At 49.1% G+C, this 17,546-nt stretch overlaps 1 protein-coding gene across 5 annotated transcripts in view; it reads right to left on the minus strand.

The window, feature by feature from the left end:
- CELSR1 (cadherin EGF LAG seven-pass G-type receptor 1) overlaps positions 1 to 16,849 on the minus strand; it is a 177,289-nt gene extending 160,440 nt beyond the window's left edge. For 4 of the 5 annotated variants that reach the window (XM_074870041.1, XM_074870042.1, XM_074870043.1 and 1 more), the window contains exon 1: positions 13,349 to 16,110. In XM_074870041.1, the coding sequence (XP_074726142.1) occupies positions 13,349 to 16,031 (2,683 nt within the window). In that variant the 5' untranslated portion in view covers positions 16,032 to 16,110. Of the gene's footprint in view, positions 1 to 13,348 lie in introns of all 5 variants that reach the window. The other variant, XM_074870040.1, reaches the window with a different exon arrangement.
- Positions 16,850 to 17,546: the final 697 nt, after the last annotated feature.

The following is a 17,546-nucleotide window of genomic DNA, read 5'->3' on the forward strand; positions in this document are numbered from 1 at the left end:
GACCCATCTTCAGAGAGAGGGCAGCATGGTCCTGGCACATCACACTCAGGTAACAATATATGGCTTTCCTCAGGGAAGCGGCAGAGCTGCCTCTAAACAAGTAGCAACACACGATCCAACCGAAGGAAATGCAAGAGGTGCTGAAACACCATCACATGGAGGCTAACCTGTTCCAAGTGATTTCGTGACTCATAAATTATCGTAGAGAAAATTAAATGCTACGAAATGCCTAAGAACAGAAATGGAAAAGAAATTAAGATGTCTAATAAGGAACAGAAGCAGTAGTGGTTTCTTAGTGTGGGATTATTAACTATTGTGCTTTCCAAAAGCGATGAAATTACCCTGAAGCTCTAATGGATCAGCATCTCTTCTGCTAGAGGACCAGCTCTCAGTTGTGAGCTCGAGGCCCTAGGACCTGAGCATCTCTGCAAGGTGCCTATGCCTGTTGGCCTCTCCAACCAAACCAAGTGGGTGGAGCACGTGTTCAACAGCAAAAAACCCATCCCCAGAACAGACCACCAGCGAAACAGCTGCTGACTGTCGGAAGTGGGAATCAGGGAGGGATGACACTGGTCACAAAACTAGTCAGATCCCTGCTTTTAATAATCACCGTATCATAAAAGGGAAAATTACTGCAAAAAAAGAAAAAGCATTGGAAATGCAAACACAGATGCATGGCTGTAAAAACCACCAGGCTGAGCTCTCTGCTGAGTACATGGAGGAATTCAGTGACCCTAAGGGAGCCTTACCTGCTGAATGAGCCAAGAATACGCCTTGCTGGGTATTAGGCAATGTCGTGTAATATGACTACAGCAGTAAGCACAAAGGCTCTACAGTGCAAAGAACAACACTGCAAATTTCACAACTGCTGAAATCTCAAACTGATTTCTTTAAAATTCAGTTTCAGCACAGGAATAAAATTTAATTAGTCTTTTCTTATCACTAGTCATTTATACTAGTTCATTTAAATACCTGAAAATGCACAATATCCCAACTTTACACAGCACTAAGACAGTAAAACACTATCCTGTATGATCAGTATGGGATGTGTAGAGCATGAGTAAAGTTGTTTACCCCACTGGATGCTTTCCAGTCTGAGAAAGGTTTCAAATTTGCCATCAAAGTTGTCACCTTACTTTCCCTTTAGGCCTTGAAAGGAGCAAAGAGACCTTTTGACAGCTAAAGTCTGATCAAGGAGACGCAGAGCAAAACCACAGGGAGTCACTGACACCACCTCAGAGAAGAAGAAATGGTCTCTCCTGGAGGACTTTCCCCCAGAAAAAAAAGGGATGGATGCTCAAGTGCCACCGGTGGCATGAAGAACTTTATCTGATCATCTCAGCACCTCCACTTCAGTACACTCCAATGCATGCTGGCTAAGCCAAGGAGTGAATCAGTCATCTCAGCTTAAGAAATCCCCAACCACTTGGCAAGGGACATATTTTAAAAGCAGATTGTACAAAAGTCTGTAAAACTCATTCATACAAAACAAGTTCACTGCAGAGAATAGAAAAAATGTCCTTGTCTCTCAGTTCTCACCTGAGTTTATTGCCATTAATCAGTCATGTCCATCAACGCTGTTGGTAGTAAATAGGAATTTCTTAGTTTAAAGCCTCTTAAAGCTGAATAAAGTCCCAGACACCACTATTAGCTGAGCCATAAGGGAGCTGAAGCATGAAGGAACCAGCCAGTAAAGGCAACTGCAACTTGTCACAAGAGATAGGAAAAAAATATAGTCAACATCTATACCCAAACTGGGCCAAATTCCTAGTTCATGGGTACAGGTGTTGTTCCCACAGACTACAAAGATGACAAGCACTGACATTCAGTGTGCAGCATGCCCTGTGACCTGGGGCTAGCTACAGACATCCCACAACTGCCTGTGCCAGGCAGCAAAACCCCTGTGGGACTGTCACCACCTCATACCATGGCCCCCAAGACCCTGTGCAAGGAGAGGGACAAAGGATTATGGCTGCAAAACCTCTGGAAGCTGCACCTGGCAGCCAGCACCACTGAGGTCCCAACCCAAAACAGCCACTGGGAGTGCATGGGCTGCACGGGTGACACAATGGCTGTCACCAGTTCACCAGGAGCATCTCACAGGGCATCCCTGGACAGGGTTGACCATGCCCCTCGCCTTGGGCCAATGCACCCACCTAATAGCAAGTAACAGCACAGTGGTCAGAAAAGGGTGAAGGGTGGATGAGAAACCTGCCCTGCCTCCCCAAAGGCAAGAGGGAAGGCAGTGAAAAAGGATGCTGCCACACCATCAGCAAGCACTGTGCCTGGTGGGCAACCGCCAGCCGGCTCCCAGCACCTGGTGGACACACCATCAGCCAGGCCTGGGGCGGCCCCCAGTGCCGCCGTTCCTATCTGGCTATCTGACAGGGTAGTCGGTCAGTCGATGTATGGTGTTTATCCTAATTATTTACAGCAGGTACTACAAAAGCAGCCCCCGTGAGATCTCCACTGCACACAGCCCTGTACAAACTTGCAGCAGGCAAACTCCGCAGATGCAGCACCTCACTGCAAAACAGATCCAATGAACACGAAGGGAAATGGGAGAAGAAGATAAGCAAGAAGGAAAGAGGAACACCAGCATGTTTTGTGTAAGAAGCTTGCAGCATCCACCAGGTCCTAAAATGTACCCATGGTTCCCACTTCACATATCCTGTGCAAACAACCAGCACCTGCTGCCAGCAGCTCGGTCAACAAACCCAAGTGTTAGATTTCCAAACTCAGTGCAGAATAATGTTGGGTGAGTAAGCAGGACCTAAAAGTCAACCTGTCTTACCTAACATTCCAAAAAACTCACAGAAATCTGCCCACATCACTTTAGTTCGTAATGAATCCTTCTGCAAAACCAACCAGAAGGCACCAGCAGGTTTTGTGATCTCGAGAAACTGAAGTTAAGACGGGATTTAAACTAGCAGGCAATTATCTGCCAGATGGAGAGCTCAGCAACAGAGCACACTTTGCTAAATTACGCTGTGTCAATAAAAGAAGGCCAACATCAGAAATACACCCCATGAGAAGGGAAACTGAGTCAACCAACAGGACAGTTCGACCCAGTCATTGCTGCAAGAGACCTTTACCGTATGTGTCAGGACAATGTCGGCTAGTTGTAGCGTCAGTGAGCACATTGCGGGAAAAGCCACACGATCCAAGCAACGAGCGGCAACATGTTGGTAATTACTAGCAAGTCTATCATCACAGCAAACTGCACTGAGAAAGAGGATTAAACGGTAGGCAAAGATGGGTTGAACTCTGGATATTTAGCAGCACTATTTAAGTCTGAGCCCGTGAATCCTTCCATAACTGAGCCTTTAGCCCATCTGGGGGCTGCTCCACATAAAAGTAAAATACATTTACAAATAGTTAAGGCCAGAAGACAAACAAATCAGCTCTGATCAATAGGAAAGTAGTCCCTGGGAAGCCCCAGGGTTCTTGTTTATTTTACCTTTGAGTTCCCAGGTGGGAAGAGCTGAGTCCTCAGCTACAGCCAGAACTAACCTAGTCCTAACACGGCCTGAACAGTTCACGATCCAGCTTTTATTATGACCTAAACCAAATCCAGAAGCTGAGGGCCAAAGCCAGACTGCCCACACCACTGCTCAACTGAAGCGGAGGTGCCCACATACACCAACGTGAGCCAGAATGCCTCCTATTTGGCGCCCTCCAAGTGTGAGCATGACCCTGTAGCTTATGGCACTTACCCGGGAGATGGGAAATGTGAGTCCCACAACAGCTTCTGTACCTTATTCGGCTCCTCTTTAATGTATAGCACAGTAAGAGCTTTGAGATCAAGGGCTGGAGCCCAGCCCATCTTTGCCCTCGCTAAGTGTCCTAATCGTTATGCTGAGTGAAGTGCCCAAGCTGTAGCGGGATGGTATTTCAAGTACTCCCACTTTATAGGACACTTAATTGCCTAAAAGAGGATACTGCTGCAGGGAACAGGCACCTAAAAATGAGGCACTGTGGCATTTGATGGTTAGATACAAGTCCTCTACTGGACCTATGCTGTGAAAGGTGACAAATGCCTCTTTCTAACCATGCTGAGCTGTGCCTGCAGTGTCTGGAGTCTGGCAATCACACCCTGCTAAAACAAGCAATGTACTAGGATGGGACAGCTTTTACATGATTTAAATTAAATTCAGACAGCTAAATAAATAAACAAATTTTAAAAATAAAAATCACAGCTTGGATGTTAAAGGGTCTCCTATTTAGAAATAGATCCAGCATGAACATTGCTGCAAACACACAAGTAAAGGAGGGGCTGGGCTGGGCTGGTTCCTGGAAAGTCCAGAAGTGCTGTGACAGGAATTCGATCCAATAAACTCAATGACTTGTTAACATCACTCTTGAATAGGGTCAAGGCGTCTGATCTGGAACTAGTGAAAGGAAAGAGCAAACCCAACCAATCCAGCAGCAAAATTTGTACACATGATGCATGCTCTGGTGGCATGGCAGCCACAGAGAATCACCTTGAGTACATTTGCTTCCAAACCTAACAGCCCAGTGGGATTTAACAACAAAGACAGGCTGCTAGGTGCTGGCCATCACATCTGTGAAACTCAAATCTGATAATATAGTCCCTGATTTGCCCTTTTTGGTGGGGTCCAGATGCTTTTGATTCTCCCTGAAACTGGATCTAGCCCACAGACTCCATAGCAGGCAGGAGATGCTGTGCTGACAATGGTTATTAACAATGGCCTCTCCTTCTCCCTCCTTCAAAAAGTGCTGAAATATTCTGACCAGATGCATCATTTCCAAAAGTGCTGGAGACCTGACAGAATGTAGCATTTATCATGCGTTCAGCAATGGTGTTGAAAACAGATTACTTTCCTTTGTATTTGATAAGCATAACATGTCTATGTTTATTATGTGGTCCCCTGAGGATTTATTACAGGTTTACCGTTTCATTTATTTGCTTTTTTTGTGCTTGGCAAGTGTAAACACTGGAATAAATACGAAGGTGGTTACAGCTTAGGAGCATTAACGACTTGTTGAAACAAAGTCCAAAAGTTTTTCTTTCTCTCCAGCAAATCCTACTTTTCTGTCCAACCGCTTTTTTTTCAAGTGCAAAGATCATCTTTCTGAAGTATTTTAAAATTTTATTTCTTTGTTGAATGCCAAATCCCCATAAAAGCATACTTTCCCCCTTCATTCACTCAAACTCTTGACAATATTTAAAGTCTCTCCTAATATTATTCATGGCAAAACATTTTCCTGTTTGCACATTATAGCCTCCCCCATCCTTTCCATCTAGTCTGCTAAGCCTGTTACTACAGGTAGTTTGCTGTAACAGAAATAAGTACAATCATTGCTACAAAAGAAAACAAACCCTTCCGTCCTGGCACATATTCAGGGTGCGTTCATCCCACAGAACTTTAGCCACCTAACAACAAGGCAACTAGCCCAAGTCAGTCTTTTATGTTCCCTCTGTAATCTGTGGGGCGAGATCAGCGTCTCCAACCGACTGCCCTCATGCCTATCAACCGATCATGGCCACAACCTACATGACCACCTTTGAAGAGATACCAAATTTCTTGGGCAGATCATGGTAGGTGATACAAATCTGACCATAAGAGCCAAGCTGTAGTACCTTCAATAACACTGTTTTAATCCAACAAAATCAACGCATTGCAATGAAATCTCAGCCAAAGTGTATGCACCTGGGCTTTATAAAAAAGGTGTTAGGCAAATCTCGCCAAACAATCAACAGATCGCTCAATGGCAGATTTCAAAATTTTCCATGAAGATTGCATCCTGCCCCATTTGGAAACTTGTGTTGCATCTATAAATAGTTCAGTGTTTTTCAGCACTGGAAAAAGAGCTTCACTGGGGGGGGAGAAATAATAAAACTGTCACTTGTCACAGAAACACAAAGTGGCAAAACTGAACTTAATCAGGTCTCGGATGTTCTTGCTTTCAAGTGGACAACGACTGTGAACAAGGCTTTGAAGAACCGAGTCCCTCGTCAATTTGTTCTGTACTCTGATTTATGCAATCTTTGGACCAAACAGCCTTAAAAAAAGGAGCAGGCGACAAAAAAAGCCTATCATTCATAAAAGACAGCACTGCCATACTTGTTTCTTACATGGCAAAGTAGATGTCAGAGTAGTTGGAGTACTATTTTACCGAAAAACATCATCATTCCCACAGAAACCAGGACAGAAAAACTATAACATGGAAGATTGCCAAAAAAGGTCATTAGATCTGATTTGAATATCTTCAGCTCTTCTAACCCTCCTACGTTTCCTAAAGACTCTCTGTAGATATTTTTGGAAATACAAGTCAGTATGCCAAAGGAAGCCAAGAGAGACAGTTGCCCAAATCCTGTATAGCCAACACTGAGGTAAGCAGGTAAGTTGTGTTGTTACCTCAAGCACTCAAATGTAGAGAGTCTGTCCCCACCAACTGGGTCTCAAAATCCTGAGGGCTTATAAAAGAGAGGGAGAAGGGATGGAAAGCGTAGATCTTGTGTCTGACACTTGATCCTCCCCTTACTCATCCTCCATGCATGAGCGTTACAGCTAGAGTTGCCTACACTGCTAAATATTGAAAAGGTATTTGTAGCATGTAGGTTTAGAAGAGCTTTCTGCTTCATGCTTGCTTTTTTTTCTGTCCAGAAAGTAATTCTGCTCCCAACTTCTAGAGTGGTCACGTTCCCGGACTCTTTGTATCAGTCTCGCCTGACCCATGAGGGAATCGAGGGACCCAGTGAAACCACAAGCCAAACCCATGCTACTGTGCAGCCATTGCTGTCTGTACCCAAAATAATCAGATGAAAGAGAGCTCAGCTATGCCAATGTATGCAGCAGCTACACATCTGGCTGAACTGTAAACACCGTTATAGGTGTTGCGTGTTATCACATGCCCCTGAACCCATGAACCCTGAGCACCCAGCCAGCCAAAACACTGGAGACGGCCTGTCAGCTGCAGGGGTGTCTGGCAGACCTGTGGCACACCCCGAGGAGGAGGCAGGAGACCGCAGATGAGTCTTCCCAACCCTTCCTTAAAAATGCTGGAAGACACCACGGCTACACTCTGACCAGACTGGTGGAAATGTGGGGACACCAGGATTCCCATCCAAGCATCTACTAAGGGTCTCACCAGCAAGCATCCTACCAGAAGAGTGGTGAGCACACTACCTACTTTCACCTAATGTCATACCCAGCATTATATTCCTCAGTCATGGGATGTCTGAGAAAATCTATTCAGCTCAAAGATGGGAGTCAACAATGAAAGGGAGTTTCAAGATATTAAGTATATACACTGAAGGAAAATGAACCATTTGATGAGCAAATGTAAAACTATACACTTTATCAGCAGCCAGCCACTTCCTCAGGTAGCACTTGGGATGTTGGAGATAACAAAGTATAAAATCCCACTGCTTAACATCACCTACTTTCCCCACCACTACTGCGGGTTTACTATCATCCTAACATCCAAACCTAGAAAACTGTTCCTGTATTCTAAACAAAGGGTTCTTTTGCCATTACCCTTGACAACAATTCAATGTTTATTCTGTATTTGGAAGTTTGCAGCAGGCTCCGCAACCCCAGCCTAAACCAATTCTGAACTGCAAGCAAACATGTGACCAGAACAGAAGAGGATTCTTCCCAACCCGCAAGTGCAAGTCAGAAGTAAGAGCACTTCAGTAACTTCTAAGAGGGAAGCAAATCACAACAAGGGAATACATCAAGGAAATCAATTCATTAATACACTCTGAAGCTTAAAAAGTAAAAAAAAAAAAAAAAAAACCAAAACCAAAACCAATTACTAATCCAATTAAAAAATGGTTATTACAACTATCTCCCCACTAGCAAATAATTTGCAAATAGGGCAAAAAAGTTTTCCAGGTAATCCCACCATCATACTTCCCTAAATTCAATTTCTTTCTCTTGAGACTTATTATCAAGTAAAGCCTAGTAGATCTGCATATGTTTCAACCACTGAGACATACTAAGGTAGTAATATCTTATTAAAAACTGTGTAAAAAAAAATGGGAATATACAGCCTTCACACAGACAGAAACAGGGAGAAACAAACATATTTAGGGATAGCTATGTTGCATAGTAGCATTTTCTGAAAGAAGCTGACTGACAGAATAGCTTTTATCTGAGATAAAACAGCTCATTTACACTTTACAGTGTGCTGTGGTAAACATTTCTTTATTACTAGGGATCACCATTTTAGCAAAGAAATTGCTTATTTACAGTAGCTTGAGCTGCAGGTAACTCCCTATGTTATTTATTTACATGCAGAAGATATCTTTTATCTCAACTAAAAAGTTAGTCAGCTCTCCACTAAATATTTTCCTCTCATAGCCATAGACATTTTCCTGTCTTTTGAAACAAAAATACACCACTCCTATGAAATCCAGGGATGAAGTGGAAGGGAATCCCACAGGAAAGCAACAAGGCAGCCACAGCTTTTATCGGCTGGAACAGATCATACAGCTGAAGAGGGAAAGTCACATTCCTGCAGGCTGGAGGGACGCACAGTTAAAATACATCTCACCTACAGAATAGATTAGAATATAAAATCTATATGGATGCAATAAAGGATTTAGGTAGCCACAGCAGATCCAGGAGCTACCCTAACTTTAAAATGATGGTCACTACTCTAGATTTGCTATTTTAGGAAAATAAATGTAAATGTTCAAAACCACTACCACTAACCATTATCAGTCATCTTTCACTTCGGTCTTACTTAATGCACCAAGTAACAACTAGGGGTGCAATACCACAGCTCGCGGTATCACACCATCTTTCTAAACGAGGTCCCTCATCATTGCCTCCCTGGTCTTTGCAGCCCTTGAGCCGCTCCCTTCTCTTCCCTTGCCTTAGTGCAGGAAGCATGCGTGAAGTGCAAGCACTCAAGGTCCCTGGAAATGCCAGCCTGCAAAAGCCCTGCAACCTCTCAGGAGGAGGGTGAGAGGAGCCTCCACCCCTCCGTTTCCATCATCTCCTAACTGTACAACCCACAGGGATCCCACCGCAGCCACCTGCAGGAATGTGTTTCCTGGGGGGCGGGGGGTCCACAGAGAGCAGTTCGGGTGCTAATTGCTCTTGCTGACCCTGAAAGCAAGTCCTCGAAGGCAGCCAGAAGCACTGCTCCTACAAGAACCAGTTCCCCTGCGGATCTGCCCCACAAATCTCACAAGGCCCCAGCAGCCCCATCCGCTCTGCTCCCCAAAGGCAGGGGTACGAGGCCAGGGCCCATCCCGATGCTGCCAAGGCGCCTGGCCCACATCCCAGGTGGTTGCCCCGTGCTTGGCCTCCACACCCAAAGGTGCCCCTGTGCTTACAGAGATGCCTTCTCCCTCGAGTTTCTTTTTTCCTCTTTAACCTCAGATCTTCTTCACACACACAAACAACCCCCCAATGCCTTGCATCTCAGGCACAGCTGTGGCCTTACCTTTACCAGAAGGGCTAAACCGAAGTATTGCATCTTCTGTTACATTTGTATGGAGAAGGCACAGAGCTGTGATCCAGGGTCATTAGCACAATGACTTTTAAATTACAATAATAATGAAGATCCTTTACCAAGCCATGAGTAAAAATCCCAAAAGTTTACTGCAACACAAATGAGCTCTATCTTAATTTGTATTTGCTGATAGTCAATAACCTCACTGAATGGCACTGGAGATTAAAAAAGCCAAAGAAATGTAAAAGGTGATACTTGACCTTGCATGCCCTCAGAAACACTTGGGTGTCCATCCCTCACTGCGTGGGGAGCACTACTTTCCCAAAATTGTATATTCTATTTTGTATAATGGTATTTCACATTTATCTGGACCACTCGAAAGCTGTAGGATCCAGTCAGGTTGGGTTTTGTCTGCACTGGTGTATTAGGCTGGGTTCCCAGAGGAGTTTGTACACACATCTATTGAGCTGTCGTTGATGATAAGTGGGACTACTTGTGGCAGCACAGTCAAGCAGGTGCCAGCAGCGTTTGCAATGTGACACCCAGGCAAAGTTGTGCAACATTTGTTCAAAGTGGAGGCTAGCACCGGCCTTCCCCCACCCGCACCAGCAGGGACTGTGGTATATGTTTAACACGGGCTAACGCATTGTGACTTGAGCAATGTTTAACCCACTTTTTGACCAAATAAATACCAATTTAACATTATCGTGAACATCACTGTGGACAAAAAGTAACAGTTTTTAATGAGCCTGTCAATTTAAGTCCCATATTTATTAGTAACACTAAGAAATCCCAGGCTGATCGACTCTTGACCACCTGTTTCAGAAGCCCAGAGTAAAATCCTGTCTCCCTGGAAAGCAAGGGCAAGATTTGAGCAGGGCCCAGACTTCACCCCAGTTGTTAAAACAACATAAACCTAATGACACAATGTGCAGGCATGGGAATATATAGCCAAGCTCTGCTTTTATGTAGGAAAGCCTTGAAGGTACAACAGAAAAAGGATAACATGTCTTTCTAAGGGACCCCTGGATTAGTTTCATCCAAAAGGGATCCGGTTTGTTCACTCAGACGGCTCTGCACGACAGGCACGGGCAGAGGGGCACCCGGAGAGATTCACTTCAAAAGAGATCGACTTCAAAAGCTCCCTCTGGATCCAAAGCAAAATGCTAATATCCACACCACCCACATTCTCCCTCCTCCGCTTGGGTCGGTTCCTGACCGGCTGTGGGAGCACAGCCCAGCAGGTATCGCCACACCAGGGCAAAGGCAGAGCCACGAACGTACATGCTCAGCCTGCCCAGGGCTGCCCACCATCCCATGTAGCTTCTGATAACGTTTACGCTGTTAGAGTAAGTTTTAAATGCCAAGTGTGATGTTCTCAGGTTTTATGAAAGCTATTATGTCCATTTGCTTGGTTTTCACGATTCTTAAAGTTTTGTTTATAAGCAGAAGGCCAAAATTACCGTGCTTATTTGAATAATCCCCAATTCAAATGAAAGAATGCTGTTTTTTGCCAGGTATCAAACTCTCAAAGTAATTCAATTGAGCAGCGTGGCTCCTCACTAGCATTACACTCACATGGCTCTGCAGCACAACACATCGCTAGGTGGAAATAAGATTTTTTTATAGCAGCAGTATTACTTCCGAGTCGCATACAGATCAAATTCCCCAAGTTCAGAAAGAGCTCCAATCCTTCCCTGACCTGAAGAGCAGCTGTGAGTAGGGCAGGACTTTGTGTTTGTCTGGGTTGAGAGGTTAATGGCTAGTCCATAGACAGTTTTTCAGTTAACTGGCAGGTCATTTTAGCAGATGATTTGCAGGTATTTTGCAACACTTAGAGATAACCCTGTGGAGTACTTCTGTCTGAGCTGCTTCTCTGACATTTTTTTTTTAAAGACTGAATCAGATAAACCAGAGAAAGCAGGCAGGTGAGACTTTCCTGGACTAATCACACACTGCCAAACTCTGCCCTTTCAATTTCCAGAGTGTGAACTTCTCCAAATTAACATCACATGGAGTACAGTGCTTGTCAAAACTATTTTAAAGTCCTACCCACAAAAATCTATAATCTTTCAAATATCTTTCAAAAAGCAGACAGCCAGTTTTGGTCAACATCACAGCAGAGTTTCAAAGTTCACACCTTCAGCAAACATGAAAATGATGCTGGCATGATCAAGCTCCTTACTTAAGGATTAAGCTCTCTTACTTAAGAAAACAGGTCTTCATTCCTACCTGAGAATTCATCCACTTAAACAGCGTAAATCATTAGACTGAGAAAGGAATAGTTCACATCACCGATTTTTCTGTTCTGAACACACTCTTCATCTAGTGTAACGAAACAACTTTTCCAAGTTTTGTGCTCCAAGATGAGTTCTTATCTTCTGCTACCAGATAAAGAGCTACTGGTACAGACAGGGACCATGCAATCACCTGCACCTTAATCCAAATGTTTTTCTTTAAGGTCACAAGGCAACTGTCTGTTTTTTCTGCAAGTCCTCACAGGACATGGAAACAGCATTTATGAGCTACCTTACCACATTAGCTGCCCCCTGGCATTTTGGATGAACCAGGAGTGGTTTGTCAGGTGATGCACCACAGTAAATTCAGTCAGCTCAGTTAATATCACTTTCATTTTCCTGAAGCAAAAAGGACCTCAAGCCTGCAAACATAAGGGAGAGCACCGCTCGCTCCCCCGAGGCCCTGCTGAACGCCATGACTACTTTCAGTAAAACAAGCACTGCCAGGATTATGCCACAGTTTATTACTTTTTTTAATACAACCATCCAAAAAGAAGCATCTCCCAAAGTGTCATTTTACATACCTAGTACTTTCAGTTATTTTTTTTCAAAAAGAATACAAATACTAGTTTTAGATTGCAGAGAGAGGCAGCGAGGAATGTACCTGGTTAAACCTTTGAAAGTCAACAGAAGTATGGGATCAGGTCCACAGTAAACTTTATAGAGTGGCACCTGCAGAGGAAATTACTCATTGCATGACTGATGCCACAATTAGAGGCATAAAAAGTAATTCCATGATAAACAAGCAACGGAGCAGAAAAAGAATAATATCCTAAGAGCATGTATGTGCTTATATAAAAGTGTATATTGGACCATATCAAACAGTCTTCACACAGAGACACAAATTCTCCAAGGAAATTAATAGTACAGTACGCATCCCTCTCTCTCCCCTTCTCTCCCTCCCTGCAACAGCACTGATTTGGGGGCTGCATTTGCCCAGTATCTGCCCCTAGCACTACTAAAGCAACGCCAGTGCAATTAGCTGCGTTACACAGCTATTACACAGCCATAACTCATTTCTTTCAGCATCGCCATTTCCCACAGGAACACACGCCAGCAATGCAAGCCAGCACAGCTCTGCCAGCATCACGTTCACCTGGGCCACACCAGCCAAGAACTGGTCTGGGGTCTAAGGATCTACCAGCCAAACCTCCCGGTATATAGCAGAAGGGAATACACATGCTTTGTTGCTAAAAAAGCAGAGATACCAAATCTCAACTTTTTTTGTTTTAGAGGGGAAAAAAAAGAGGGGAGATGGCATTACAGACACATGTGCATTCCCTTTGTCTTTGCAAGTTACATCATTTATTACCTTTATGCAACATAAGAAACGCTTTAGCCAAGGCACCACCTCAACTGAGGGAGTATATACCTCTCCACACACACTCGTATTTATTTACTTTTGTGATCCACATAACAATTTCAACCACTTCAATCCACAGCACATGGGCTTGATACATTTTTGTGGTTCCTCTCCAAAAATTTCACAGATAAATTGCTGTTTCAAGAAACCGAAAGCTGCACACTAAACTGCAAGTGGGTTACCTCTGCCCATGCCCCCATACTGGTCTGACAAACAGAATTACACGCTTTATTAACCTCGAACGCTTGCTTACCTGAGACCGACACTTTCATAAGGGCTTCCAAGGGTCTGTTGTTGTCCAGATCGCGGCTGAGTTTGAGTTCCCCAGTGGAGGAGTCCAAAAGGAGCAAGTTCAATTCATTGCCTTGCACAAAGGTGTAGGCCAGGCTGTCAGACACATCAGGATCATGAGCTGGGATCTTGCCAATCACACCAGAGGGGAAGCTGTTGGATTTGTTGGTCACGTAGTTATTGAAGAGGATCTGGAAGTCCTGCAGCACAGGTGGGTTATCATTCTGGTCCAAGAGGCGGATGTGCACTGTTGCCCGGCTCACAAGAGGGGCTGAAGTGGCTTGCACCACAATCACGTACTCCGTCCGGCTCTCATAATCCAGGTCCATTAGGGCCGTGAGGTCTCCATTGAGCAAGTCTAGTTGGAAGACCTCAGGGATGTTCCCCTCTACGATCTGGTACATGATCTGTGCGTTGGTCCCCTCGTCAGGGTCAGCTGCACTGATCCGTGCCACAATAGAGCCTACGGGGCTGTTCTCCTCCACAAAGATGTCAAATTCATCCTTCTCAAAGACAGGGGGGTTGTCGTTGATGTCCAGCACAGTCACTTGGATATCCACAGAGGCTTTCAGCGGTGGGCTGCCCCTGTCCACAGCAAAGGCCCGCAGGCTGTAGACAGCCACATTCTCGCGGTCCAGTTTGCGCAGAGTCCGTATCACTCCGGAAGTGGGTTCGATGTAGAAGTCTCCATCTCCATCGTCACCACCTTGGAATGTGTAGAGGAGACGGCCGTTGAGGCCCGAGTCACGGTCAGTGGCAGACAGCTGCAGGACGCTGGTGGAGAGCGGCACATCCTCGAAAACCGAGCCCTGGTAGCGGTCACGCAGGAAGCGGGGCGCGTTGTCATTGGCATCCAGGATGAGGATCTCGACGTAGGTGGTGTCCGATTTCTGGGGGATGCCATTGTCATGGGCTGTAATGGCCAACGTGTAGGAGGCCTGGTCCTCATAGTCCAGCTCCATCAGGGTGGTGATGGTGCCTGTGTCAGGGTCGATGCGGAACTGGGGGATGTTATCATCCAAAATGTAAGTGATTCTTGCATTCTCCCCTGTGTCTTCATCAGTGGCACTGATGGTGACAATAGAGGTGCCGATGGGCTTATCCTCGCTGACGCTCACTGTGTAGTGGGAGCTCTGGAAGACTGGGCGGTGCGTGTTGGCATCTGTGATGTTGATGAAGACCTGGACAGTGTCAAAGCGAGTGCCGTCAGAGGCAGTGACTGTGAGCACATACTGCCTTTCCTGCTTGTAATCCAGGGGCAAAGCCAGCGTGATCAGCCCCCCTCCGCTCTGACTGGTGATGGCAAAACGGTTCCTGGTGTTGCCACTGGTGATCTGGTAAGTCACAACACTGTTAACGTCCCTGTCCACTGCTGTCAGGGTCAGCACACTGCTGCCCACAGCCGCATCCTCGTTCAGCCTGAGGTGATACACCTTCTCCGTGAAGGTGGGGTTGTTGTCATTCACGTCGAGGACAGTGATAGACACACTGGCTGAGGAGGTCATGACTGGCATGCCATGGTCCCTGGCCTCCACCCCAAAGTGATAGTTCTCCACAGTCTCTCGGTCCAGCTCTGCAGCCACCGTGATCCACCCTGTGCTGTTGTTGATCTGAAAAGGAAATCCAGAGTCACCTGCTACAGGGGCACCACCAGTGGACGGTGCCATCTCTATGAGTTTGTACTCCAGGCGGGCGTTCTCCCCGGAGTCAGCATCCACAGCCTGGATGTGCAACACCGAGTAGCCCAGAGGAACGTTCTCCAGCACCGTGGCCTGGAAGGGAGTGCTCACAAAGATGGGGGCATTGTCATTCACGTCCACGACCTGCACCGACACCATGCCACTGGAGTTGATCAAGGGAGGCCTGCCCCCATCCTGGGCTTTGATCCGGAGCGTGTACTCCCGAATAGTCTCATAATCCAGAGGGTTGATCAGGTCGATGGCACCTGAGAAAGAGTGGATGTAGAACTGGCCTTTCAGGTTGCCGCTCACAATGCTGTAGTGCACCTGGGCGTTGCTGCCCCGGTCCCGATCTGTGGCCTGCACCTGCAGTATCTGGCTGTTCACCGGGGCATCCTCTGGCACCTGAACCAGGTAGCGCTTCTCACTGAACTGAGGGTAGTTGTCGTTCTCATCCTCTACAGTGATGTGCACCATAGCCGTGGCACTGCGTGGTCCTGGATCCTTGCCCTGGTCATTGGCTTCCACCACCAGGTGGTACTCGGAGACCTCCTCGCGGTCCACCGGGGCTCGGGTCCTCACAACCCCTGAGCGTGGGTCAATCTCAAAGACCCCGTCGCCAGCTCCCGGCTCCAGCAGGCGGTAAAGCATGTTGGCGTTGGCCGGGGCATCGCCGTCGGTGGCACGGATGGTCAGCACCTCGTAACCCACCTCCAGGTTCTCCCGGATGCTCTCCCGGTACTCGGGCTGCTCAAACACTGGCTCGTGGTCGTTGGTGTCGCTCACGGTCACCGTCAGGTAGGTGGTGGCCGAGCGGCGGCGTGGGGAGCCGTGGTCGGAGGCAGTCACCTTCAGCACGTGGGTGTCCTTCGTCTCCCGGTCGAGGCTGCGGGCCGTGACCACGCTGCCCGTCTCGGCGTCGATGGAGAAGTAGTCGTTGGAGCGCTCGTCGAAGAGCGCCTCCATGGAGTACGCCAGCCGGCCGGCTTCCCCCTCGTCGGGGTCCTGGGCCCGCAGCACGATGACCGCCGTGCCGGCCGGCTCGTTCTCGGGGATGGAGACCTGGTAGCTGGGCAGCTGGAACTGCGGGGGGCTGTTGAGGCTCCGCGCCCGCCGCGCCCCCGGCCGCCCGCCGCCCTCCTCCCCCGCCGCCGGGGCGCAGCCGGCGGCGGCTCCGCGGGGCTCGGCGGCCGCCCGCTGCCGGGCGCGCCGCGGGCAGGGCCCGCCGCCGCGGGGCCCGCGGGGCTCGGCGGGCGGAGCGCGGGGCGGCGCGGTCCCCGCCGCCCTCAGGCGCCCGGCGGGCGGCAGCGCCGGCGGCTCGGCGGCGGCGGAGGGGGCGGCGGCGACGCGGCGCCCCGCGGCCCCCGGGGGCAGGTGGAGGAGCGGGGCGGCGCGGGGCGGGCGCAGCTCCCCGCCGCCCGCCGGCGCCAGGGCGCAGAGCAGCGCGGCCCAGGACAGGCAGGCGGCGGCGGACAGCCGCGGCATCTCCGGAGCTCAGCGGGCAGCGGTGCCGGGCAGAGAGCTGCCGCACAATCCATCCACCCGCCGGGCTGCCCGCCCGCCCTCATCCATCAGCCGCCGGCTCGGCCCCCCCCGCCCCCGGCCGCCCGGGCGCCGCCGGCCCGGAGCCCCGCGCCCCGTCCCCGTCCCCGGGCAGCGGGCTGGAGAGCTCCAACTTTTCCACCTTAAACTTTGAAGTGAGTTCAAAATGGCTCCTCTCCTCCTCCTCCTCCTCCCGCTGCCGCTCCCGAGAGGGTGATTACCATAAACCTGCTGCTCGTCTCCTTCGCTCGCCCCCCCTCAAAAAAAAAAAAAAATACCGAAGTCCCCCCCCGCGGCGGGGCCGGCCCACGGGCGGCGCGGTCCCGCGTGGCTGCGCGACACGGCCGAGCCGCCGCGTCCCGTCCCGTCCCGTCTTGTCCCGTCCCGTCCCGTTCCGTTCCGCTCCGTTCCTGCCGCCCCGCTCCGCTCCGCTCGTTTCCGCGGCGGCGCTGAGCGGCGCAGGCTGCGCGGAGCGCGGCGGGCGCTGCCCGGGGCGGGGTTTCCTGCCGGCCCCGCCCGGCCCCTCCCGGGCGGCGGCGGCAGCGGCGGGGGCCGGGCCGGGTCTGGCCCCGCGGGGCTCCCGCCCCGCCGCCCGGCGCCTCTCGGCGGCCGTCCCCAGCCCCGCGCCCCGGCAGCCGGGCGAGCGGCCCGCCCCGGCGGGGGGGCTGCGCGGGGCGGAGGCTGCGCGGCGGCGGGCGGAACAGGTACCGTTGCGGCAGCCTCGCCAGAACCGGCGCTCCGAGGGGCGGAGGTGCCGCGCGAAGGCGCTGCGGCCGCTTCCCCGCGAAGGAGCCACCTGTCGCCCCGGATCCGCCGTCCAGAACCAAGTCAAACTTCATTTATTTTTATTCTCCCAAGGGAAGGGGCGGCGAGGGGGGAGTAAAATTACTTTTCTGGCCAAAACCGGCATCATCTGCCGGGCCGAGGGGCTGCCGGGTG

Source organism: Strix uralensis, chromosome 5, assembly GCF_047716275.1.
Source record: "Strix uralensis isolate ZFMK-TIS-50842 chromosome 5, bStrUra1, whole genome shotgun sequence".
In the NCBI taxonomy this organism is placed as follows: Eukaryota; Metazoa; Chordata; class Aves; order Strigiformes; family Strigidae; genus Strix; species Strix uralensis.